General features: G+C 43.0%; 1 protein-coding gene across 2 annotated transcripts in view; it reads right to left on the reverse strand.

The window, feature by feature from the left end:
* The window catches only part of MAGI3 (membrane associated guanylate kinase, WW and PDZ domain containing 3), a 59,825-nt gene that overhangs the window by 12,396 nt on the left and 20,386 nt on the right, over positions 1-27,043 (reverse strand). For both annotated transcript variants that reach the window (XM_068419204.1, XM_068419205.1), the window contains exons 2-15: positions 18,446-18,562; positions 16,493-16,612; positions 15,253-15,462; positions 13,777-13,951; positions 12,859-12,938; positions 11,146-11,203; positions 10,069-10,163; positions 9,249-9,437; positions 7,159-7,767; positions 6,120-6,151; positions 3,853-4,006; positions 3,146-3,237; positions 784-976; positions 123-299 (exon numbers count right to left, since the gene is read on the reverse strand). In XM_068419204.1, coding sequence (XP_068275305.1) covers positions 123-299; positions 784-976; positions 3,146-3,237; positions 3,853-4,006; positions 6,120-6,151; positions 7,159-7,767; positions 9,249-9,437; positions 10,069-10,163; positions 11,146-11,203; positions 12,859-12,938; positions 13,777-13,951; positions 15,253-15,462; positions 16,493-16,612; positions 18,446-18,562 — 2,301 coding nt within the window. The remainder of the gene's footprint in view (positions 1-122; positions 300-783; positions 977-3,145; positions 3,238-3,852; positions 4,007-6,119; positions 6,152-7,158; positions 7,768-9,248; positions 9,438-10,068; positions 10,164-11,145; positions 11,204-12,858; positions 12,939-13,776; positions 13,952-15,252; positions 15,463-16,492; positions 16,613-18,445; positions 18,563-27,043) is intronic.

A 27,043-nucleotide genomic window follows, 5' to 3' on the forward strand; every position in this document is an offset into this window, starting at 1 on the left:
GAAAGAGAAATCCCCAGAGAAGCCACCGCTCTGCTCTCGCCCGCTAAGGCCAGCAGCAGCTTCGTACAGGCACCACGCAGGGAGGCCGGGCAGTGACGATGCCGCCAGAATACAGCACTTACCACCAGGAGGAGGTTTGTTCTTTGAGGTGAGGATGACAAAGCCAAATCCTTCATTCTCCTTCCGCTGCAGACGGACATCGTAGACCTCTGGGGACTGCTGGTTTGCAAACTCCACCCGATTCAGTCGGGGAGAGCAGTTTTGCGGCTGCGACTCCTGCTCCTCTGGTTGCTTTTCCCCTTGCAGGTAACAGACAAACAACAAATAAGGAAAAAACAATACTGCTGTTTTAACAAGCAACTACAGCAAAACTGTACGTCTCTGAATGCACTTATTTTTGCCACACATAGATGCCAAAAGACTAGAGAATACAGCACGTTGTACAGAAGAGAGATTGTTATTACTTAATTTGCATAGCATTAGTGGCTGTTCTAATATCTGCAAGAAGGTTTGAAGAAAACACCACTGCCACCATAACCTTCAGAGCCTTACCTGTACGAGCAGTGGGAACTAGAAGGCACCAAAGCATCAGCTTATTAAATTCTGCTTTTCTCCACTCCCTCAGAATTATAGCTGACCCTCCTGAATCTGAGGCTGCTCAGCTCTAGCACAATAATTGGTAAGTTTCAGAGCAGCTTTAGTCGATTTGATTACAAAACGTGAAGTGTTCCCTTAGCCAGATCGGTGTCCTGCAGCACCCGCTCCGGACCGACAGACACGTACCACCAAAGAAGATCTTCCTCCGGACCGTGAGCAGCACCTGACCGTTCCGTGCAGCACTAGTCATTAAGTCCAAAACTTGCTTGTGCGACTTCCCTTTAACAGGGACTCCATCAATACACATCAGCTCATCCGCGGCTCGAAGCCTGCCGTCTTTTTCTGCTGCTCCCAAGGGGATTATGGCTCCAATATAGATCTGTCAGCAGAGCAGAGTCAGGGGGTTTGAACGGCAGAACACGAACTCATCAGAACACGTAACGGTTGGAATCCAGGTGAATCCAGACAGATGAGGGCTTTTGGGAAGGTATTTGTAAAGATTATCTGACTGTCCAAGTCTAGCAGAAACACAGCCAGCCAGTGTACTTTGCACAAGCTGACTCAGTGGATACAATCTGGGGGCTCAAAGCATTTAGTCAATACACAAAGTTTGAAGGGATTTTTAATTCTTATTTCCATGAATTCTGGAAGCAGCACTATTCTCCTGAGCTTATTTGTCAGTTTGTTAAAAAGCCCAACTTTTGACATAAGTATACACTGTGTTCTTATTACATATATATGATTTCTCAGACATTATTGAAACAAAAGCCTCTGTCATTTATTCCACTTATTTTTTTTACCAAGACTGGGCCAGAGTGACTGGAGAAGAAGTAAAAGCTTTCGAAAGAACTCAGATTTACTGCTGGCAAGTAGACAGTTCCATGCTTGAAGGTTTTTCAGCACACAGCGTTTGGTGATTAGATAATGAATTCACACAGCTGCACTCCCCTTATCAGTTTTGTCTACCCCCACCTCATAAGTGCTACCAAACATAACACAGATAAGAACACCACACGCTATTCATATGCTAGAATCACATTCAGGTTAAACGAAAGATTAAGAATAATTAGGGCCAGTAGCTGTTGGAGGTTAAGCAATGGGGGGCAGTTCATCTGCACACAGCATTCATGACATTAGCTTGATGCTTACCAACAGCTCTGGCTGTTATGGAAACAAAACACCACAAATGCTCTGAAGTGCAACAGAAATAGGACTGCTCTGGTTTGCTCTTCCTTTTCTTTAAATGCATGTTAGGCAGGGGGGGGAAAAAGGGCAAGCACTGGATCACAGCTGTGAATGGAAAAAAATGTATTCCTTAACTGTGATCAAAAAGCTATCTATGAGCACCTACTCCAAAAGCTTTTCCTCTTAATTTGGCAGCTGAAGGAATAGCCCCTGACACATGGTACAAGGCTTAGCAGACTTCCCAGAGAAAAATTTTTGCCTTTTTGGAAACAGAGGGGAGTCTCCTAAAGACTGCCATCAGAGGAACAGACTACCCAGGCGATTCCACGCTGGCATTTGCCCCTCTGCCTCCCCCTCCACCATTCCTTGGCAATTACCTCTCAAGCAGAGAGTCATCCAAGTCCAACTGCAACAGCTCTGCACACTAAGGCCAGGAAACACGACTATGCTGACGACATAGAAACATAACTGAACTCTAGTCACTGACCAGGTTAAAGCAAACCAGGCTCTAACTAGTATTTTTCCTCCTGTGCAAACATCAGAGCTACATTTTGATGCCAGTTACAATGCAAAACACCACCAACATCCATTTGCAGAAGGAAGCCAGTCTTAACAGGTTCTGCTTCCAGGCTTTCACGAAAATCCTGAAGTACCACATTTGGTATTTTCTGAGATGAGAGGGAAAATCACAAGGCAAATAAAAGCTTGAAAGAGTGCCCTGGAAAGGCTGTGCTTGTCTCCCTGAATCCACCAGAAACCACACTGACTGACAGGACAAAAGGCATTTTCGAAAATTTGGCAGGAGAGGTGGGGGAAAGGGGGTGAGACACAATCCCCAATCTTGCCTCGTTTCACTGGGCTGCACTCCAAAGAACGGCCTGACGCAGTTTTGCAGGGTAAGCAGCAGCTTCCTTCCACTCACCTGCTCCCCGGACGCGCCGACGTGCACGGCACGCTGAGCATTACCAGGGCACGTTCTGTGCCAAGACCATCACTGGGATCAGGTGGAAACGGGCAAAGGCTGAGCACCAGCGCTGCCCTTTCGAGTGCACCCCAGACACAGCAGCAACTACAGAAACACCATCAGTGTTACCAGCCCGACAGAGAAAACTGCTGCCACAGACAGACCCTAAACAGTGGAAAGGGCATGGGAGCCTTGCAGATTAAAGTCAGCCACAAAGAGGGGAAGAAGAAAGGTAACCTGAATCAATTCTTGATCTTTAAAAGGCAGTTACTGAATTGATCAATTTTGCCATCACTGAACTGTTTAGAATGAGAGGGAAATGAGGATGACAGAGCAGGAGTCATTCTAACAGTAATACTGTAAGATAACACGTAGGCAACTGTAAATCGTTTCACTTACAGGCTGATCTGGTCCATCCCCTCCAAGCACCCGGAAACCAAAGCCTGACTCTTGTTTTCGCAGGAAAACATCCAAATCTCTTGTGTTTGGAGCTAGGACAAAGCAATATTTCAAAACATGTTTGGAGCTAGGACAAAGCAATATTTCAAAACATGTAAGGAGCTATCTTTGATTATTGAAAGATTATGCTTTTGTGGTGCATTCTGACTCAAGATTCTTACCAACAGATCACAGTAACCAGAAATACAGAGAAGAATTCAAACAGTCAAATCTTCAGTGACGTTCCCTTTCCAAAATGGAAAAATAATGGGAAGGACAGACTGACGGATGCCAAAGGAGAAATCACAGCTGCATTTGTATGGTGGGCCAGGATAAAATCCAGTCTATAACACAACTCAGAGCTACCTTATATAAACTCTGAAATGGTCACGTCTACTTCAGTTTACTTCAGAACTAGATCATCCCTGAGACCATTTCTATGATTAACTGTTTTATTGTAAATATGGTTGAAGCATATTGTATCTTCTTTTTTTTACAAAGAAGTTCCAGTTTCCTAATTTCTGTATCAATTACACATTTCTTGAAACTTTTTATGTACAGGAGGTTAACAAACTCAATACGAAAGTCATAGTAGTTTTACCACCCATATGACAAGGAAAAAATTTCTTCATAATTGTTTATTTCCAAGTTGAAGTTGATATACTCACGTTTGTCCTCATATATAGACTTAGACTTCAGGTAGACTTCCGAAGGGTCTAGTTTAGGAGAGCCTGGTCGTACAGCAGTGGGTGGAAACGGCATCGGCTGCGGGATGGGATCGCCGACAGCTTCCAAACTACCTGAACTGTCCTGCTTGTCCTTCTGAAACAGACCCCACCCCACAAACCCCACATTAGGTCAAAAGCATAACTGAATTTGTGTCCGTGTGCGCACAATGACAATCAACATCACGCAGAGGTGAAATGCAGGGCAAGACAAGGGAATAGGGCAATAATATTACAATTCAGCATAGCTTTTCCAATCTATGGGTCTGGCCAGACTACTGAAGTCTTCCTCACAGGCCACAGATTTCTGCTGAAAACTGGGCTTCGAAAGGGGGTTTGAAGTGACTGATGCTCAGAGACAAGTAAAGCAGCCAGCTCCTGTGGTTACCTGCACCTGGGATGGAGCAGGGCGTACAGGACCGGTTGTGTTTGGAGAAGAGACGGATTCCTCGGCAGGCGCCTGCCGGGCTCCGGGCCATGGTCCTTCGCTGCGGGCACGAGCTGCTCCGTGGGCACTGCCTCCTGCCCACGGCCAAACCCTGTCCGAACCAGAGCACCTGAGGTGTGCCCAACACCAGGTTGTTTGCTGCAAGTGTCCCAACGACATTATAAATACGGAACAGGAGGCATACACTGGGCAGCGTGAGGCATTAGTAATTCAGTATCTGCATTTTCTTTTATGATCTGATAGCTGCAACACTCCTATTAGTATTTCATGAAGAAAAGACACCAAACACCCTTGTGGTCTCCCACCCTAATTTCCAATCGATTATGCACTAAAGTAACTCTAAATACTTATTCTGGGCTGAAACCCAACGTGGAAAACTGGAACATGGCAGCCCGCATGTGTCTGTGCATGTTAAACAGCAGCACAAGCACAACAGACTTAGATATGCCCTTTTACCAAGAGTGGAAGAAACCCCCCCCAAGCGATTTAGCAGTTTGACACTTCTTGCATGTTTCTAAACACAAGAACTTGCCCTTTTAAACTGAATTATTTTGCCCCTGCTTAATGCCACTGAGCATCGAGTGCTCCGTGGGAAGCTGCTACTGCACGTGTGCCAGAACGCCAGTCCCCGGGGCTGCGGTATTTTTAGCGCTGACACGGGAGCCGCGCTGACAAGGCGTGTGTCCTCACACTGCAGAGATTTATGCACTGATTTATGCAGTGCGGGCAGCTGTGCGACTGCTAGGAACCGAATCTGCAAATCTTAGTGAGTGCAATCTGCTTCAAGGGCACTGAACTTGTGTGCTCGCATTACCCCACTGCTGGGACACGACTGCAATACTCAAACAGCAGGACAAAGACAGAAAAAGAAGCTACATCCACATCCTGGTAATGGGGTTTTCCTAAATGAAATAATTTGTTCTGTACAAAAACACTTTTAAAGAAACAGCTCTGTTCACTGGCTAGCCTAATTCATAAAAGTGCTCATGACAAAAATATGCATTACTATCAGCATTAGCAAATCAGAGGGTATTTTACTAAGCCCAAGGACTTTTTACTGAGCTAATGTAAAGATACCCAAACAGATCAAACTTCCAAGAATAATGAGTATCAAACTAGAAATGTACCACGACATAGAGACTTCCTGAAAATATGGATTCAAAGACAAGCAAGAAGTGAGTACTAACCAAGTCCATTAATTCTATGCAAGGATTGAGAAATAGCAAAGTATCATAAACTTCCTTTAGAAATCCCATTTCACTTTAATACATGTAATCATCGATGAAAAAAAACAGATACTGTATTTTGTTTCCCTTTTAATGGGTATTCTGACAGCAGTTACTTAAGACAATGAATTTGTGCCAGCTAAGTAGATGTGGTTTTGCTAAATCATCTTGCAGATTATCACAGGGACTAAAACCCTGGGGAGATGAGATTACAAAAGCAGGTCACAGTGTGCACACAGACAGCAATTTCAAGTATAGTGCAAAAAAAGGAAATAATGATAGAACTTAAGTAGCAATGTCATATTTAAAATCATGACGAATCAACAACACTACACCCATTGTCACACAAGATCTTTGCTGCATTCTTGATTCTTCAGTAGTAAGAAGAGAGACATCCATCACCTCCATTAAACAATTCAAAAAACTCAAAGGAATCTTTTGTGCTAAGTAGACCATGTTTATGAGTCTGTTTTGCATCCAAAATCCCTCGAATATTCCCCATCAGAAACAAATTTAAATACATCACTAATACTCACCCCTTTGGCAGTTTTAGTAGGTGAGGGTGGACCTGAAGAAAATACAACGTAGAAAGCAATTTCAGTACTAGGTCACCAAAAGTTGAAACAGCATTAAGGCAATATAATCAGTTCCTCCTGGGTTGAAAATAATAACCGCTTATTCACTCTTCTTTTAAATGCAATGAGAATGTTCAGTTGACCAAAGACATCACTTCAGAGAAGTCTCAAATCAGAACTGCCCGCTGTACAACAACGAAAACCATCTATTTCTCTTTTTGCTAGACACCAGTCAACCAAATCACACATCAGCTCATTGGACACGGACACTTTGGGAATTTGTCTAGAGGAATTCCACTTGCTACCAAAGAAATCTAACTATTTCCTTAGGTGATTAAGGAATAGTAGCATTTATACAGAAAAAGACCTGGAGATTTCTGAAAATGGCGATGACTTTGAAGTGACGCTCTCAGGGCTACAAGAAAAGCTTAAAGGGACACCACGCAGCCAGGTGTTGCTTCACAAGGCATTCAGCTCCTTCTGGCAAATGCACACTACGAGTCAGCGTCTGGGGAGAAGACCCGTTCTGGTCTGTGACTGACAGTCAGTGAAGAGGTATAAATATGCAAACGTGAAAATGAGGATTTTTCTGGTATTTCCAGTGATCAGCTCCACCTCGCTGCTGATGCTTCTTCCCGTCTCCTGAAATCACCCGTCCAGTACAGCTACAGTTACTGAAATGCACTTGGAGAGCCTCAGAAAACTCTGCCCATCGTACACTTTGTATTATGCTAGAGACCGCATTTTTGCTTTAGCACTCCCCAGACACTTGGAAGAGACAGTGCATAAACATATCATCACATTTTTGAAAAAAACCCCTAGCAACATGCTCTCACTCCAAATACTCAGGGGCATAAATTAAACTTAGAGCATAACGGCTCAGAGACATAATAAGCTGCTACTTAACTGTCAAGACTGGATACGATTTAAAAGACCCTTTTAAGTGTGATATCTAAAAAGCATATAACCATATATGACAGCCGTAAATTCACGTATGTACCTCCTCTTAAGATAAGCAGCGGCACCTCTGCTCCTACTGGGAACTGCTTCAGTACCTCCACCACCTGCAGATGTGTCAAGCTCTGTACGTTCTGATGGCAAATCTCCTTGATTACATCCCCTTTCTGAAGGCCTTGGCACCACTGGCTGTCTAAAATCATTTTCACCTTCTGTCCTGTAGGACTGTCTGCAATGGCAAACCCAAAGCCTTTCGGACCTTTGACTAGAGGAATGGTGACCAGCTCTGGCTGAGAGCCTCCTGAAGATGCAAGAGAGATCCTCTGCTCAGCTGTATCCATGGAAGGGCCATTCAGACGACCATTGACCAACAGAGGGCCCATTTTTCCATTCTGGTCCAACACAACTGCTCCTGCTATTACATCTTGGCTGATCACACAAGCATCTCCTTTGGTCACAGGCGGTCCGTTGATAATAGGTGTAGCTGTCACTATGTCTACCACAGGGTCTTCATTGTCATCAGGAAGAGGATAACCACGACACAAAGTCATGTTCACATACTGATTGACAGGAACTAGCTGAAACATCTGGACAACATCTGCATGGGTATGGCCAAGGACACAGCTTCCATTTATGTCTACAATGACATCACCTGTTACAAAAGAAAGTTCATCAGCGTCAAAACCAGAAACCAAACCACCCACACCCGTCCTGTGTTCTGGGGCTCAGAACAAAAGCCCAACTGGAGGAAATCACTACGTGGTCTTCAAAATCAATAATGAGTGGCGGCTGCGCTGTTACCTCTTGGCTATCTGTTGCCAAGAAGCACAAAGGATTTCCTCTCTGCATTTATTCTATTCCATCTCAGAACACAGTGTGCTAAATATATAAAGTTTAATCTGCAGCAGATTTAAAAAATGATACTGTACAGCCACAGGAGATGAAGCAGTGCACGCACACTACTGCAAGCAGATGTCTTCTACTTTAATTCATATTGTACAGCATCCTAAACTCAATCCAGAATAAATCGGATTTTTTTGGGGGGGAGAGTCCTACGTTTATTTTAGGACTGGCTGAACTTAAGCTAGGATTGCGCCCACACATGTTCTGTACTCTTACACTGTTGCCACACATGGCTAAGCATGTATTTTCAAAATGAAGTGGAAGTAGGCTTCAGATCCTGAAACCCTGTTTCATAATTTGCATCATTTTGATCGCAAAACTTTGCATATGCAATACAGTAATCCCAGCAAGCAAACTGTCTTATCACTTAAATGCCTGGGCATCAGTAAAACAGTAACTCCCCTATTACAGGAACTACAACAGGAATAGATAAACATCTTTTCATTCAAACACGTGTGTGCACCACAATACAATGTTGCAGGACCACCTTCGTTTTTACAGAGGAGGAAAATGAACCGCACACAAATGAGTGCAAACAACAGGTCAGCAACAACACAGGAAATTGTTTCATTTCATAGGTAAATAGTATTAAATCTTCGAAAGCATGGACTCTTCTTACTCGTCTTCCCTGAAGAGTAAGAGAGTTTGTGATATGTGAAGAAGCATTTTGCCTTTTCTAGTATGTAAACTCTATGTTACAGTAAGCTTATAGGTAACTTAATTAAATGTGTAATAACGATGAAAAAGTGTGCAATTCTTCGTGGATTGCAGGTGCTCTCATCCCTCTTGTCTCCTCGCTTGCCCAGTTCATATAGCTTTGCTTGCTTATTCCTGCTGCAGGTCTTTTGCAATTTTAATATTCGATGTCACGGTTTTTGGCAGCAACATGGCAAAACACAGACCAGGACTCAAACACACTATTTTCACTTTACGTATAGAGAGGGAACAAAAAACCCTTCTGTAACAAGCATAAAGCCAAAACCCTTGGCTAAAGCAGGACTACCAAAATCTTCAGAAGTGTCCTCAAAGCGGGTTTGTACCGAGAACATTGCTGCTTTTCCTTTGAGCTACTGCTCTGCACAGATCTTTCACAAATCCGAAAACTATTTCATTTAGTGAGGTGTTCACGTTCAGAGCCAGTGGACGGAGTCATCCAACCTCCTGTGTCTCAGAAGCTGCATTCTCTAAAAGCACCACAGGAAATGGAAGTTTAGAGAAATAACACTTTACCTGGTGCAATTCTCCCATCTTGTGCAGCGGGTCCATCTTTTAACACATTCTTCACCTGGAGAAACTCATCAGGTCTGTCCCCTCCAATGATTGTGAAGCCAAATCCCATTGTACTTTTTTTCAGTGACGTCCGTATAAGCGCTCCTGTCAGCTGGGATGGATCTCTAGTGAAGACAGACTTCTCTGGTCCTTTTGAATCATGTATCAGAGACAAGAAGGCAGGCAACCAGGGTCAGTTTTGATAAGGTTTTTGTTTGTTTGTCTGTTTTTTAAGGTGTTGCAAAGGTTAATGATTTGTTTGGTTAACATCGGTTAACCTCTGCAGCACTGTTACGGAGTAAAGCAAACAAGATACTGTTACACTCGTTTCACAGCTGAGTAGAGTGAGTGGGAAGTTAAGAGTTTTTTCAAGACGGTGGTACAGATTACAAGAGAGCTGGAACTAAAGCTCCCGCCTATAATTCCCAGTTTTGCGCTCTAACCCTTGAATACCAAGCTTAGAGTAGATCAAAAGCATAAAAATTCAAGGTGTGGTTTTACCTGCATCTTCCAGCTGGCACTTCTAACCCTCCATATATTCGAAAGCTGCTTATGACAACCAGCTTCAGAACGATCAAAGTTATTTTAAAGTAGTCTTAGGGTCTCAGGTAAATTTTGACATTAAAAAAATAATTCAAAAACTGCTATGGATTTGGGAAGGCAACACCACAATGGCCATTAAAAAGACAAGGCTAATGCCTTGGTGAATGCCAGAATTGGTTACTTATGATGCATACTTGTAGATAAAGATAGTGACAAAGAACACAATATTCAGTGATACCTGATTTTGAAGGGCCAACATCAGTCTGTCCTAGCTGTTTTTTTCTTTTGGCTTCCAGTACGGGGTTCTCAAACTGAGTTTTCTGGTTAATATGACTGTAGACATACAAAAGGTAGATCAGGATTTCAGCAGAAAGCACTCTGCCTGTTTCACAGAAAAGACAACCACAAAAGATACAACTACAAACACTATTTTTTATTATCTCATATTAATGCTCTGGAGGAATGAACGATAAACCACCATAATCAACAATGAAAGCATTTTTGTTCTTTCAACAACTTGATTTACTTTAAGAGCCAATACAATTTTACTTCCTTTAATTATAGGGAGACTATACCTTCATTCCACTCTGCAAATTTTCAAAAGGTTGTAACAGATTAGAACTGAGAAAACCTGCTTTTTCTCTTGACATTATGTGTTGCTTCCATCTACCTCTAATGTTTATGAACTTGGACATCACCTTTTTACTAGCAGCAGCTATAGTAGTACAGCAGCACAGTGGAAAAAACCAGCACGTTTGAACAGAATTGAAATACCTGTGTTGGCTTTGCAAAGTCAAAAAACGTTAGGTTCTTCTCTGAAGCTAACATTTTCAACTCTACTAATTTTCTTCTCCATGGTTAGAGAGAGATTTCGTTTACTCTGACCTGAGGAGATTCAGAAGAGCTCTTGCAGTAATTTAGTAGTTATTTACTTGGCTCTTTGGAGACAGCAATGAGATAAAAGTTACTCTTGTTCTTTTACAGTTATCAGGTGCCATTCTTAAATCAAGTGACCCCATCTTTGTTAAAACTAAGAAAAATGACATCAGCTCATTCCCATTAATAAATGACTTTGGTTGCTGTTTGCTTTCTCACCCCAAAAGGAATACACTCCAGTAAGTCAGTAAGGTCACACCATGGATCTTCCCACATGCCAGTGCTTCAGAAGGGTGCACCATGTGTTCATTGCCTCTAGAACTGTTTCTACTGGATATGTTTAATACTCACATTGCATTACAACCTATACATACTGCAGATCAAGAGCTTCATTTTCCGCTCAATTTGTAACCATGTCAAATTAACAATTAGCACTTACTCAACATAATACGTTCCGTATTGAGGATCTTCTATTTTTTCCCACCCATAAGGAAGTTCTGCAATCAAAGAGAATAAAATTCTCCATTACAGTGGAAAACTATCACCAAATATCAGAGTTCTTATGAAGGAACGAGAGGACAGATTACAGACTCGTGAAAAATACAGGTCCTTTTTCCTTCCCTTCATTCATTTGGGGCTGGTCCTTCTGACAAAGGGGCCTGTTCCAGGGAATCTGAAGCCCTTAACTCTCACTCTCTGTTGCACTAGATGAGAAGACTTGTATTCAACAAAATCACACCACTTTAAACACGTAATAAACTTCAAGACAAGATACAAACTAACCTATTTAGAGAGGAAGAACCTATAAAGGGGAAGAAAAATACATTATTTAAAAATAATCTAATTATATATTAAGAATGTGATTTGATAGTTGTTGACTTTTTAAGCTATATAATATGAATAAGGTTGCACTGAGAAATATCCCTACATTAGGGGTCTAAAATAAAAAATTACCGGTTTTATATAGGTACTGAAATTACATTTGAAAAGCTCCTTTTTATGCCAAACTCAGAATCCGGTAAGCTGGTGCCCAGCAGCAGATCATTACTGACTGATGCTGATGAGCAGTTAGCACAGAGGTCCAATTATTCTATCTTTACTGTTCTAGTTATCCTGACCACGGAAATTTAAATATTAGAGTAATGGCTACAGTCAGGTAGCTACACATTTGAAGGATAAAATTGCTATGTAATCTTGCTTGAGGTTGCCCTAAGTTTGATGGCAACAGGAATTTTCCTAGCACGTGACAGCGTGTTACCAATTACTAATACCAGCATCACTCCACAGGGTTTGACAAAAGACCCAGTGGGTCTATTCATTTGAATGTTGCTCATTTGGATATCCTGCACCTCTCTGTTTGAAGTGCTCTTTTTATCCTGTGGTGAGCTGCACACATGTTTAATAAACAGCAGTATGTGTCCACTGCTCCAGCTGGCTTCATTATGAATTCATGATCGTTAGGCTGTGCAATTTAGGAAGACGACAGGCTATTGTGAGTCTGCCTCAGCTGTTGTAACGTGTCGGGCATTTGCCGAAGACAGAGCTATTTGGTACTCTTTTCTAGCTGACTAAAAGGCATGACTATGTAGAAAGCGGTTGCAGGAATTGTCTGTAGGCCAATCATGAACCTGACCTGTAAGTCTTGAAGCCACAGTGTGAAGAGTTGAAGGGAGTTAAGACTGTTCCCTCTACTTATGCATTCAAATATTGTATCATGTCACATGCAACAGGTATCATTAGCAACACATATTATGCTTCTTCATTAATCCTATATTCTAAGACTTAAGGACCTTTTCCTCCTGTCATATTCCACCCGCACAACATTTTCGAGTGAGATGGTCACTAATGTATGCAGCTTTCTCCCGAGCAATGATCGTTACTGGAACAAAATACCTCATTCTAGCCTCAGGAATGCAGATAGACCCACAATTCGGTCAGATTCTACTACTCCAGGGAAAATACACTATGAACTTTCCCAGTCTTATGTAAACTCCTATTGCCACCAAACTAGGGACGCTCAGCACTACGCTGCCTGCTCCAGCGACGGGTACCAGGAAGAAGCTTCTACCACAGCAGTAATAGATCGTATCCAGCTGTGATAAACTCGGACATTTATGTGTCACAGGTGACAAATGAACTCTGAACATCTCACCTCCATCTTCACAATCTTCAGGAGCTTTGGCTTTCTTACAGAGCCGTGGATCAAGCCACGTGGTTGTCTTGGTGTTATGACTGTGAAGCAGAATACACCCCGTTAGAAGAGAACTGCCTCAGATTGAAGAAACTTGCTTTAACTTTTAAATACTTACTACCATGCGCAAACTGTAGCCTTTAGATAATGTAACCTTTATTTGTGCCTCAGTCACATCATAAAATGCTAAAAAAAAGGCTACAATGATGCTCAGAGGTACGAGCACACTGAAGACTCTCCAGGGCAGATGTGAAATGTTAGGGCACAAACACTCTCCCCTGCCCTAAAGAGCTCATGTGAGAATATCGGCTGTTTGTATCCGAAAGGAGAAAACATTTTTAGCCTCTTCTTATGCTTAACTCTCAGTGAGGTTTTTGTTTCCTTTAGAAATTAATAAATGAGGCTGTTTCACATGTGCACATATGAGCTGCTTTCCTGTTCTGGGCTTTAATCTGTGCTATCCGTATTTTTAAGCGCGCATTCCCAGCCAAGACACACAAGCAGCGAAGAAAGAATAAACAAGCTCTCGTATTTCAGAGAAACTTGACATAATGAAGGTTTATATGATGTTACACCTCACCTAGCAATACCCACCCAGGTTTGTATTTCGTGACATACAAAACTCACATTACAAACAAACTGACTTTGCATGTGGAACCATGAGGTTTTTCTGTGTGGCGGCAACGATACCAAGTATGCAGCGTAGATGACTAACAGTAAGGAATGAAACAGTAGAAATATATTAAATTTCATACAGAAATAGAAGCAGTAAGAGCAGAAGAAGAGAGGTGTAAGCAGGCAGCTTCCTAGGCTGCATCTCATCAGCACTCCTCTCCTCTGAAGGGCACAGCAACCCCTCCACGGTGTCGGTCTACTCACTCGATGAAGTAGATCATGCCAGTGTCGGTGTAGGCCATCTCCCAGTTCTTGGGCAGCGGTTCCAGGGTTTCATCCCTCGACAAGTAGTTTCTGAAGTCCATGGAGCTGCTTGTCTGGTTGTAGCTGGGAACAGGTTTCATCCAGTCAGGAGAATCTGAATGTTTTTCTTTGTTTTCTGCAGTTGTTCAGGGAAAGTGTTACTATTTGTCAGATGTTTATGTTGTTTCTCACAAAGAACCACCCTCTCAATCTGGCTACGACTAGATGTCAAACACGTCCCCGTATGTGATGTGCGTTTTTCCACTTTTTTTTTTTCAGCTGTTAACTTTGAAAAGCTGACATGAAAACACTGAACTCTGCTCTTCCCCTGCCAAACAGAATTAACCTTGTATTATGTGTCTGAGCCTACGCTGAAAAATCAACGCTGGCAGAAATCCAAGCTGACTACACTTTGTTGCCGTTCCTGCAGAGAGAACAGCATTTGTAATGCCACAAAAAAAAAAACAAAATCCTACTAATATTCCTCAAAGCACCAGAATGAAATGCAGTGAAGACCCAAACTGCCAATAAAACAACCACCACCCTCCTGCAGGCCACAAGAAAAAGATCCCGAAAAATCCCTGCAGAAAACTTTAAATTCAAGCCTCCACCCTCCAGTGCTGAGGCTACGCTCGGTGTGCTCCGTCCCCCGACGCTGTCCGTGACCCTCACCTAACCACCAGCCCCGCCACCGGGCCGCTCTGCGCCGTGGTGTTGCCAGCCCCGAAGCTTGCAAGATTAGATCAGGTCTGGTCAATGTAAGTCTGTCTTAAACACTCACACACAGGATCATCTGCAAATGCAATGTGACGGTTTCTCTCCGCCATCAGTTCTTCCCCCTCGAGATGAGTAACCATGACAGCAAAAGGAAAAGGGCATCCTGCCAATCCCTGAAACGTCCGACTGGACACTGGTCCAGTCTCAACGCACTCTGCTTGATTTCTCTCCACAATCTCCCCTTTAGGCAGTTTCAGGTTGTGTGATAGTTCCCTGAACCAAAATAATCTGAAAATTTTGCAGTACGAGCTACTGTTACCCCTTAAACCAATTGCTTCGATAAATATCCTGCATACAAATTCAGTAATCTCCTCAAAATTAAACAATAACATTTACAGGGTATGAATTATACTCTGCAAAGGATTCCATTATTTGAAGAGTGGATAAATTTTTCCTTCCTCCTCATGTAACTGGCCGATACCCAGCACTACATGTTCTCTACTGAGCAGTGCATTTTATGATGTAACTGCACATCTGGCTGGGAGAACAGCTGTTTCTTTTTAAAAGATAATTTCAAATTTGAGTAAAAACACCAGTTGAATAGAAAACCACCTTCAAACTTCACCAAAACTAAGGAAGCGGTTCAAGCAAGCATGAATGTTATCTGTACACTTATCCATTCACACAATACTCAGGGAATTTCTCCCCTTGTCAACCAACCTATCCCTCCGCTGCCATTCACTGCTTCCTTTTCCTCCTCTTCCTCCTCTTCAGGGAGAGAACTGTCCATCCGTTGCATTTTGCTGACAGATGTGGTTCTTTTCCTCTGTGATTCGGTATCAAAATCATTGTCAAAAAGAACTTGATCCACTGGATCAGGCTGAAAGGGGCTGGGCTCTGCTGGAGGCTTTGGAGTACCATAAAAATTACCTGACAATGAGACAGAAATCCAGATCACTAAAGCACCGATACCTGCTGAAAGTACTGGCAGTGAACATTTTATTGCCCAGATAATGTGTTTTTGGTGAAAGACCTGAACTGTAACTTAACTTCTTAAAGAAGACATCAGCACTACCAAAAACCAACCAACAGTCAAAACCTGTTTATTCCCACGTTGTGTTTTTTGCCAATGATGCTATTGGACATCAGAAAACAGCAGGTTTAATTCAAAATTTCTATCCTGCCACATGTTTTCAAAGAAAAAGATGATTTGTTACTTTGCCTGGAATTCGCTAATGCTCCATAAAGAGATTTGGGGAACAGTCAGAGAGAAGCAGAAGAGTGAAAATCGATTGTTCTTACTCTATATAGTGTTTAACTGATTAACAGAGTAATACACAGCAAGAGAAACACACTGAAGTCAAAAAGCAAATTAATTTTGCGCAGAATCATAAAGTATCTACTTACATAAAAACAGTTACAAATAATTGATTTAAAAACTAATTTTCTACTGACAATACACTTGGCTAAACAAAGCTGTTAATATAGCTTCATCTAAAAATGACTTGCACTTGAGAAAAATGAAGATTTTTACTTCAATATTTTAATCTAAAACACAAAGACTAGGAATCATCTGTTGTTTTCTGGAAAAGAATTTTGGCAATTGACCTCTCTCCTGACTGCTCATATGATTTTTATTAGGGAATTGAGCACACAGCAAGAGAGCTTCCCAGAATTCCTGCTGGGTAACATTTGGTAGCTGGATATGGTTTTGACCATGTAAAAAAAATAAATAAGGAACATTTCTGAAAACATCAGTGAGGGCGAGGCTCAAAGTGGTGACAGCCAGATACAGGGGAGCTAAGGAAAAAAAAAGCGCTAGTTTAGTCTACATTTGCTAAGGCGATCTCCACAGACAGGACAAGGCTAACACACAGCATGACACACGCAGCCCCAGGAGGTTCGGAGCCCTTCACAGCGTTCTGTACTGCGGACACTCCGTTAAACGTCACCGACGTACCATCATACGTTCCGCTTTCTAGCAAGGCTCCGCTTTCTTCCAGTGCTTTAAACTGCTCAACAGGAATGAAATTATAGTCTACCCCAGGGACCTCCCCATCTCTGGGAGCCCTTGTAGTGCCTGAAAAGACAGAGAAAACACTCTTGTAAGATACTGAAGCGCTGCCTGCTGTACAGCTCAGTAAAAACGATACATGCTTGAATCTGTATACAATGATGACTTACTCCAGTAAGGTAAGAGTTAGAACAGTGGCGAGCAAGTGAACAATAATGTGTAAAAACTAGGCCAATAAATTACATAGGAATGACAGTTCTGGTGTTGAAGAAGCAGAAAAGAAGCTGGGTGAGGTGGTAATTAGAGAGAATTCTTTCTTATGCTCAGTGAACCAAAAACTTACTCTGGAAGATGACGCCGCCTGGGCCAGGCAACGGCAGTCTGGGATTCTGGGGAGCTGTTTGAGTGCTGTGGTATTTTAACACAGCTGTAAGGGTGCTGCTTCTCTCCACTGTTCCCACCAGTACCAACTCACTAATTTGCGATGAGGTCAGCGTGACTAAGCACATTTGATTTTTGGGCCACCAAATCCATAACTGGGTACAAAACCTATTTTTTAACCGTACAATTCAGAGTGTAATTCATCTCTACTCCAAACCCTAGCTATAGGTAAGCTTTTTCAAAGTAATCAGTAAATTGCTGTGTTAATGCAGAAGTTCTCAAAGTGTTATGTCTATAAATACAGGCCTTTCAGTTATAATAGCTTAATTAAAGCTCTCCTGGAAAGGACTCCACTGATTCATTACTGCCTATACCCTAACAGCATTTTAAAGGCAGATGTCAATTTTTTCGGGCAGCAGCACGAACAAGAGCTGCTACTAAACAAACTGCCTGCCACTATTACGATCTTTTAAGAAAGTCACAAACTCTTGGGCGTGCTCAATATGATAATGATGCTAAATTGAGAATGGAATTCCTGCAGTTACAAAAAAGTTAGTTGACAAATTTAAGCTTTTAGTGCAACGAATATTTAAATACAACTGGTGATGAGCATTTTTAATCGGTGAACCTTTGAGAGAAGGTAAAGGATGATCTTGTGATAATTAAGAAATGAAATGGTACAGAGAAGTGAGATGCAATGACAGGATATTTGGCAGCTGTCAGTGTCCTGTTCCTTGAACAGTGCTTTCTATAACCCTCCATTCGTGGGAGCAGTAACCTCTAGGTACCTCGCTAAAGGCAAGCTAACACCTGTGTTGGCTGCACTGAGAGATGCTCACAGATGCTCCGAGCAGAAGTGCTGGCATAACTGATGAGACAGGTCCATCCAGATTCTCTGACTAATTAATTCTTGCTGCACCACTGAAGTTTGTCCGTGTGCTGTTTCTTCCTCTTCTTGGGCCACGGATTCGCCCTCCCTCTTGCTGCCACCTCCTTGTACAGTCTTCTCAGGATGAGCGAACAGTTGCCCTGTATCTTCTGTCATTGCAACCCTTTCCGCATACAGCCCCTCCTGCAGCCCTCCTTCCAGCTGCGCTGCTCTGCCTCACGCACGTGACCCTCTGAGGCCTCAGTTTCCTCTTTGTGCAGAAAACAATACATCGACAAAACTCCGGATGTGTTTGCACTGTTTGATCGCGCTGAGGAAGGTTTAGTTCCCATGGTGGCTGTGGTTATTCTAACACCAACAACTGACAAACTTCCGATGGGTAAAACACAGATATTCCTGAAATACTCTGAGCTTTGAATGCTGCAGTTTTCGCTGTTTTGTCAGTCCATACTGGCTGTACCTTTTCATTGCAACTTAAGATCTGAAACTACGCTAACAAAGGCATTTACAGAAGTTCCTGCTGCAAGGTAAAACTATAAACCAGATTAGGAGAGAAGGCATTTAAAGCTCTTGAATTATGTGATGGTTAGCAGGAACAGATCAAATGAGGATGATCTTTACATACTTACAAGGGATGGTTCTCAAGTAGAGATTGTCTCTGATCACTTGCTGGAGTTTATGGTCTATCGAGCCCTTCTGGAACTGGAGGCTCAGGTAGTGGCGCAAGTCTTTGTTGATGACTTTTCCTTAAAAAACAACAAACAAGAATAACTTGGAAAATTAAGCAGGATCTCACAACAAGAACGGCATTTCACTGCTATAAACATTTCAAAAAAAAGCAAGCAGCAGAAAGAGTTGGATTGTTTTAAATGCAACCACCTGAACAGAAAAGCCACTCTATGTTACCAAAGCCTGACTCTCTGCTGGTGTAAATCGGCACAGTGATTTTAAGCATAGCTGAGCAACAACCATCCAACCTCAGTACCTCCCAAGCAAGACAGTGACAATATTCTGCAACTGTTTGGAAATGAATAAAAAGTATTAAAATACAAAATCTATTACCAAAATTAAAAGTCTCTACAGACAGGAAGCTGGTCCAAAGCACAGTGACAATACTTTCTATTCCATTTACACCTACCGGCTAGGCACCTGAACTCAATATTTTGTCACATGGGAATCTGCATTCTTGATACTATAAAAAGAAAATATTTTCTTTTAAAAAACACTGCATGACAGAAGAGGGTTTTTTTACATTATTCCTTTGCAATACTTCTGTCAGGTATCATTAGCTAATCTGTCATATCACTAGAGAACCATGGCCCCTTCGCACACAAATAACTGAGCTCTTATATTACTGCTTCATCCTTCTGACAGAAGGGTACAAAACAAGCTTTTGTACCCTGTCATCTTCCCAGAAAGCACATTAAATAGGGTTCAGTGACCTTGATAAATCTGAGTTACATACTACGGCAGAACACTCGGGGCTGTAGGGAAAAAGCCTCTTAGTCTTTGTCTTCAAAACCCAGCCAAGGAGATGGCCAGTAGCAGGCGTATGCCGGTGGATCACAGCAGCGGGAACAAAAGCTGGAACAGACAACTGCTGCTCTTAAGTTACGTCAGCAACAGGTTACGAGTGTACAAACCTGCTGTAGGAGTGATTCTGACAGGAGCCGCTGAAGCCTGCTGAGACCAGCTGCTGAGAGAAGGCCCAAGAATGAAATGGGGCACAGACCCACATCGGTCTTAATACAAAGCTCACCTGCACCTTGAACTGAGATTACTGTACTTACAAAAAATGGCAAATTTGGAAAAAGCCCAAGAAACCAAAACCACCAAAACCCCAAAAACCCGTCCACCACTAACCAAGTTTTCCCAACCACGTGTCACTGCTGCAAAGTCGGTTGCACATTTTGGTTTTGGCAAATGTATAGCTTCCCTTTTTGCCAAGTTAAGGGCAGAGACACACCTTATACAGGTCTCTCAAACATTACCTCGGCTACCGCCATTCATTATCAGCAATCCGTATTTCAGTTTGCACCCTTTTCCCTCCAAGCAAAACAATGGCATGCTGGAAAGTATTTAAAGGTGAAACCAAGATTACCTATCAGCCCTCCCTTCGCAGAGGTCTGTGCTGTCCGTAAGTCAACAAAAACCCAACCAAAACCACCCTAAGCCCTCAAGCAAAGAAAGAGTCCACCACACAGGCAGCACACCCACGGCTTAACGCGAGCCCTGGGCTTCAAATGAAGCTCATTTCTCACTGTCCTTTGTTTAAAAACTCTGTCCAGAAACACAAAAAGCATTCTACAGCGCTGAGGGGACACCCCAGCGCAGTCCCTGCGGCTCTCCAGGAGCTACACAAGCCGTACAGTAATTCCCACTAAGGTGGGTGGGGTGAGCAGCATCCCGCGGCCGCCTGGCTCCTTCCCAAACACGAAACTCGCAGCAGCTCTGCGGAGCTCCCCGGAGCCGACGCTCTCCGTTGTCAGGACAGCGAGCCCCCAGCTCAATTCCCTGCTTTGCCATCATGAGCTGTTCTTTATAGAACTTTGGATTCCCTTCCTGCAGCATAATGAGCAAAACATGTCATGGAAAATGAAAACAAATGGTGTAATCTCCAGCAAGAAAAATATTTTCCATTTGTTGCTACAAATCACTTTATTGTTTGTAGACAAGATGGTTTCTCAACATTAAAAAATGTTTTGCCACTAAAATGGTCCATCCGTCTCGCTGTCAAAGCCAGACCTATAGCACTGCACTTCAACAATACAAACATATTTCACTTAGGCAGATCAATACACACATACTTCACTCAGGCAGATGAATCTGGGTGTTAGCTACGTTCGGAGCACTGCATGTCAGAAAAACTTGGCAAGAAGTGAAAATCTGTACTGGATGTAGAATTACAGAGACTTTATTTATTCACTGATCTTACCCTCTTCATGTTTTAAAATTTAAAAGCTCATAAACCCTTTTCAATAAATATCAACTCAGTCAAAAAAAAAGTAAAAGTAAAGCTGCTACTAAGGATACGCTGACATGGAGGGGTTAATCTTAACATTAAAACCTTAGAGGTTGGACTGATTATACTCTGAGACCAAGATGACTAAACTGAAGATTGAAAGGATTGCCTGGGGAAAACAGAAGAAAGTCAAACAGAATAGTAGGCAGAGAGGAAATGACAGAAAATCACCCAGAGAATGGAGTGCATTAGAAAGCAGAAAAATAAAGTAATAGTAAGGGTGCTTTAGGCAACCTCCAGAGCTTGCTCTTACGCAAAAGCCAGATATTTCCCCTTCAGGAGCTGAACATGCTCCTTTACATTGTTTCACACAGGCTTTTAGGAGAATCTCATGTATCAGACTCTCCGAAACGACCTAATAAATGTCGGGTTGGTGTTGGTTGTGCTGCTGAGCTGTCTCTGAAGGATGACACACGCAACACAGGGACCAGTCAAGAGGAATAATGTACTTTATACCATTCAGGTTCTGCAAGATGAACAGGCACAAGCCTCTTCTTTTCAGTTTTAATTTAAATTAATCACAAAGGAACTGTTTAAATGAGGATATGCACGCTGCAGTTCGGTAAGGAAAACAAAGTGACTGCAGAAGAAAAAAAGGCCTGAGTACCACTGCAGCAAAATACAGCGCTGTGAAGGACAGAAGCAAGTACGAGTGACAGAGCCGTTGCAAAAAACGGGGGTAGTGGCTTTCATTTCTTGTCACACCACAAGCCACAACAGTAAAGTTGCCTTTGCTGCTGTCCCTAAGCAGGACAAAGATAGCTATTTATACATCCAACCTGTCACGGAAATGCTAAAGTATACATATTGCAATTGCCAAGAGGTGAGTATTGCCATGGTGCTACTAGAACTCAACACAAAGATGTCCAATTACGTTGGTGAAAAAGCAAAGCTCAAAGTTTAACTATGCAAATAAATTCTAAGAATTCAATCTGTAAAGATTTGATGCTGTTGCCCAATAAGTCACAGTAAAATAATGTCACAAGTACATCTGGCATTATAACGCTGCTAGTATATGGGATATCTGTGACATCCCCACAAATCACTCTGAAGACCACATGAAATTCTCTGTTTTCGTGTTGATGCACGTGTCATGCAGACACACAGGTGACAGCTTCCCAGAGGTATGAGTACGTGGTGTCTTCGTTTCAAACTTTTTGAAAAATACTGTTAATTATAAAAGCAATTTTTCAAAGTAGCGGTTTATTAGAAGCATGCCCCTTTCCTATTACACTATCTAAATCATTACTAGAGCTCACACTTTCGCTGTAGCCTTTAGCACAGAAATGTATTTAAGCGAACAGATAAGAATATACACAAGAAGCCTGGCGCTGCGTCCCGCCGGCGAGTTACGGGGTACAAAGGCCCCGCAGCGCCCGGCAGGAGGGCGGCCGCTGGGCCTTCGCCCGGGGCAAGGCTGGGGGGCTCGGGGCGGACGGGCCCCGCCGGCCCCAGGCCCGTCAGCGGCGGGGCTGGGCCGCGGCGAGGAGCCGCTCCCGCGGCAGCCTGCCGCCCCCTCCCGGCGGGCCCGGGCCGGGCCGCCCCGCTGGGCCGAGCCGAGCGCGGCTGCCGTGAGCGGGGCTGCCGGGGGCGGCCGCGGGCCGGGGCCGAGCGAGCGCCGGGGCCAGGCCGCAGCGCTGCAGGCCTGCTCGGGGACTCGGAATTTCTACCCCCGCTCCCCTCAGCCCTCCCTCCCCCGGCTGCCCAGTCACGACCGCCCAGGGGGCTTTTCAAGCATTAAAGAAGGAAAAAAGTGCAGATTAGATACTGCTACACAATTTTGTTCTTTTCTCAATGGGAACAAAGCAGAGGAGAAATGTAAACAGAATTTCATAACGTAAATTCAGAATTTCATAAACGCAAATGCAATTCCGTAGCCTCAGAGGTCACGCTGGCTGCGCGATGCGTTACATAAGCTGTGATTGCAAAAGGCAACCCAGAACTTGAGAATTCCACGTGAAACACGCATTAAGGGCTAATAAAACAGCTAAACGGCTTTGCTCAAAAGCGGCTAACTAAAATAGGAATTATCAGGGTTGATCAAGTGGAAAACAGTTACTGGTTAATTAAAACTAGGCTATCGATACATAAAGTAAGATTAAGGGATCTTTGACGTGACTAAGCAAAAGCCATTTAAAGAAACATTTGGCTACAAAAGTAGATTGTTGCATTAGAAAGCCAAAGTTATAATTAGTGTGCAACACATTAACTTTATGATACTCCTCAGCGACTACTCACACACGGTAATTTAACACAAGTTACAGATCTGAACACATGCATTCACTGAACACGATAAATTATTTCTAAAAGCATGCGAGAGAATCACCGTATTCACAGAATACGGGAAAGATGGCAAAGCCAGGCAGCAGCAGAGCCTTCAGCGCTGGCCCTGCAATGCTGCCTACCCAGCAAACACACTCCTACATTCCCTGTACAAGAAACATGTGGGAGGTTCAAACTATTTCAACTAAATTAGAAAGAGACAGCAGCACTTTGAGGATGTCTGACCCACTCAGCAGGTGCAGTTTTCCTCAGCTTGTGGGGCAGAAACATCAATGGATTTTGGTGCAAAAGTCTGCTTTTCCTTCACGGAAGAAGAGGGGCCAGTGGCGCTGGGACTGCCGAGGAGGAAGGCTGAGACTGACAGCACTGCTGGGCAGCTCGTGCCCCGGTGCCACGGCCCACCAAGGGCTCCGTGGACCCGCTCAACACCTCCCTGTCCCTCTTCCAGGTAGTGGATGCAAGAACCTACGTTTGGACTCTGCCCGTTACAGAGGAGCTCCCCAGGAAAACTCAGGCCAGTAAGGAAGCTGAGATGATGACCACATCCGGGCCACCGATCCCTCTGGGAACAGCGATCCTGGTCCTGTTATGGGCTGATCTCCACTCAAGGTAACTCCTGCTTATTCACTAGGTAACTGCTGCTTTTGCAAAGAGCCATCAAGCTCACCATCAGGTGATGCATTACTTTCCAAGAGACAAGGAGTAAGAAAACCACCATGTTCAGTCCACAGGGCTCGGATAAGCACCTACTCACCATCCGGCGATGACCAGCTGCTTTTTTTGTTAGTAATACAAAATACACTCAGAAAACACCAATAACTGAGTTTTGACTTTTTAAGCCTACAGATTTAGGAGATCGCTCATTACTAAAAATGATCAAAGGGGTGACCAACACAAGTCTTTACAGGATAATGCCCTAAGGTCTTCAGTCAAGGTGGTGACTGATTCAGGGAGACAAAGTTTCTCAGTCCTCATTCTTGAACAGTGTTGTGCCGTTCCCTTGAAATCTTACAGGGTTGGAAACGTTCTACCAACAAACCACCCCACTGTTGGTAAACCTATGCAAAAATAATTTGGCTTTGTGTTTGCTTATGAACTTCATTAAAGCACTTCAAGTTCTGAAGATAACCAAAATATGCTTTGGAAAGCATATCCCCAAACAATCTTTAAGAAACACAAAAAGCATTGGCAAATAACGTGTTGTTTATTCTGAAAAACACTCGGAGCTGAGAAGGACAAGACATGAAATGTAAACAGTGGCAGCCTGTATGCAATCCCCCAGGTTTTTATTTTTGGCAGTATAGAAACAGCAAAGTCAACTGTAGCAGAAGCCTCTAGATTGTGAATATCCATGGCTGTGTTCCTCAGCTACCACGAAAAAAAGTCTATTGTTTAGTGCAGAAGGAAGAAGAAAGAAAATATTGGCAGAACATAGATGTCATTTAGCTGGAGTCTTGCAGTGCCGTTTGGTTGGTATATGAAAATAACACTTGTCACCCAACTAACAATTGCCTCGGTTTGCAAATAGATGCATCATAGTTGGCTGAATCTTGGAAGCAAAGAATAAGGATCCAGCACTGCAAAATCAAGAGGTTTTTAACAGAGGAAAGAAGCACCTTCTACCACCTACCCCAACACTCCCCTGCGCCCATGGAGGGCAGCTCCCATCTAACCACAAACAACTACAAACACGGCTTTTCTTTAAACGACCACAAAGCAAAAGCCTTTAGCTCACGTGCCAGAACACGTCCTGAACAAGGAGAGCGTCAGCAAAGCTGAAGTGCAAAGCCCTGGGCTGCCGGGGCTCGAGAAGCCCGAGCACAGAGCTCCCAGCTGACGGGCTGCCCCGTTGCACCGACCGGCTCCCCGGACACTGCCCCATCTCCACCGGGTGCCCACGGCCGGCCAACACGCGGCAGGACGGTGGCACGGACCGCTGCGGAACGGCAGGAAGAGCTGTAGGGAAGGTCAGCTGCATCTGGAAACCCGTATGTAGGACAACAACGGATAAAGGCTCTATGGACTCAAAAACAAGTACCATTTTGCAGCAATACTATTTCGTTTACAAGACTCTCCATTACAGCCTAGCACAATTCTGTGAAGAGGTATGTACCTTTTCATGAAAATAAAGTGTATACATTTAGTGGAGTTAACATGAGATGAAACATACGTATCAAAAACCAAAAAGATTAGTACACTGAGAGATGATGACAAATGTTGGCAATTACCAGTGGACCACACAGTTTGTTATTTTCCACTGAATGCTACTTTTTCTTTCCTGTATCTCGTTACATCTATAGACCTTCTCAGCATATGCATGATTTCCGTGGAATGACAGCAGATGTCATTTTAAGTTGGTTTTATACGATGCATTGGTAGCAAAAAAGCTTGCACAGCCTAATACATTTTCTGCCTAAAACCTTAAGGATTTTTAAACTTAAAATCCTTTGAGTAGAGAAGTTCAAACTTTCAGATGCCAGCTTCGAGCATACTAGTATCAGATATGATTACAGTAATACACTGCACGCACACAAAAATCCATTAACCATGGGAGCACAGTCAGGAGAATTACCAACGGGTAGGGTTTTCTCTGATAATGCCAAGTATTTTAATGTACCATTATTAAATAGGAGAACGGCAAGGCACAGAGAACTGTACAGATGTTTCTGATATAAGATCAGACACTGAAGGAGATACGAGTAGAACTCAAAAGATTTAAAATAATGAAAGGGTTTAAAATAAAATGCAAACATGACCATCTCCTTCAACTTAACAGTGGGGAAGAAAAATGCAAAAGAACTTTCCACAAGAGAACAGTCTGACCTTTTGTATCACATGTGGAGACTCTCCTCTCCTCTCTTTGACTGGGTATTTTCTCGAGAAGTGAAAAAAGCACTGATCAACAGTCTTTTGCCTATTTATAAAGATTTGCTATATTTTCAACGGGTATTTTAATTCTCTACCACAGCACTTTATTAAGGCTTCCTAATTATGCACTCAATCCCTTGTTGAGTTTTAATCACTGTGCAACTCACTACACCTACAGAGGCTGTCTGGCATGAGTAGTATCTCTCACTGCAACACTCGTCAAGTCAAACACGGACATTGGAGCCATGAAATCAGAGTCCTCTGTAGCTGTCATAGGTTGTAATAAAACATAAATCATTTAGTCTGCTCTTAATTGAGAAGAGACAGAAGTGGAACACTCCAAAACAAAGATAAGTAGCTCAAACAATAAAGGTGATCTTCCTGTTTTTCCCCGATTTATAAACAATGTTCCATTCATTCCCGTACATTTACAATGTTTATTCACACTAGAGAAAGTGATTTACTGAGACAGCAAACAAACCAGTTTGGTCTAGAAAGCACAATTAACATACACAACTGAACAAAATGTTACTTGAGTCCCACAACTGTCCTAATGCATCCCTTCGATAATCTGCAGCTAATGTGCAAATCCAAACTTACCGCCATTTGAAAAGTACTCTTTCAATATCCCACCCCAAGGGACTCCACACAGGGTACTTGTGCAGGTTAACCTATTGCAGTGCTTGGCAAAAATTGTCTGCCCTTGTGTTCGTCCTAACACAGCATCACATTTCAGCCTCTGACGTACGTATAACATACCATATCCTACCGCTTAAGCACCGTGCACTTCTACAGAATGACACATTTCAGTCACATTCCCTAAGAAAAACGTCCATGCAGCTGCTCTGTGTTACACAAGCGATTTAATCTGCTTGGGACTTGGCACTGCTTTCCCAGCATAAGGGTACATGTGCACATGCCAAGACCCTTTTTTTTCTTTTTTTGCATGTTCTCATTAGAATAGAACTTATGCAAATCATAGACAGGTTTATTTTTAGCCTGCTTTCCATAGGAAGCAAGGCATGCAATTACACTCTGCATAATTTCTAGGCCC

The sequence above is a fragment of the Nyctibius grandis genome, chromosome 27 (genome assembly GCF_013368605.1).
Source record: "Nyctibius grandis isolate bNycGra1 chromosome 27, bNycGra1.pri, whole genome shotgun sequence".
In the NCBI taxonomy this organism is placed as follows: domain Eukaryota; kingdom Metazoa; phylum Chordata; class Aves; order Nyctibiiformes; family Nyctibiidae; genus Nyctibius; species Nyctibius grandis.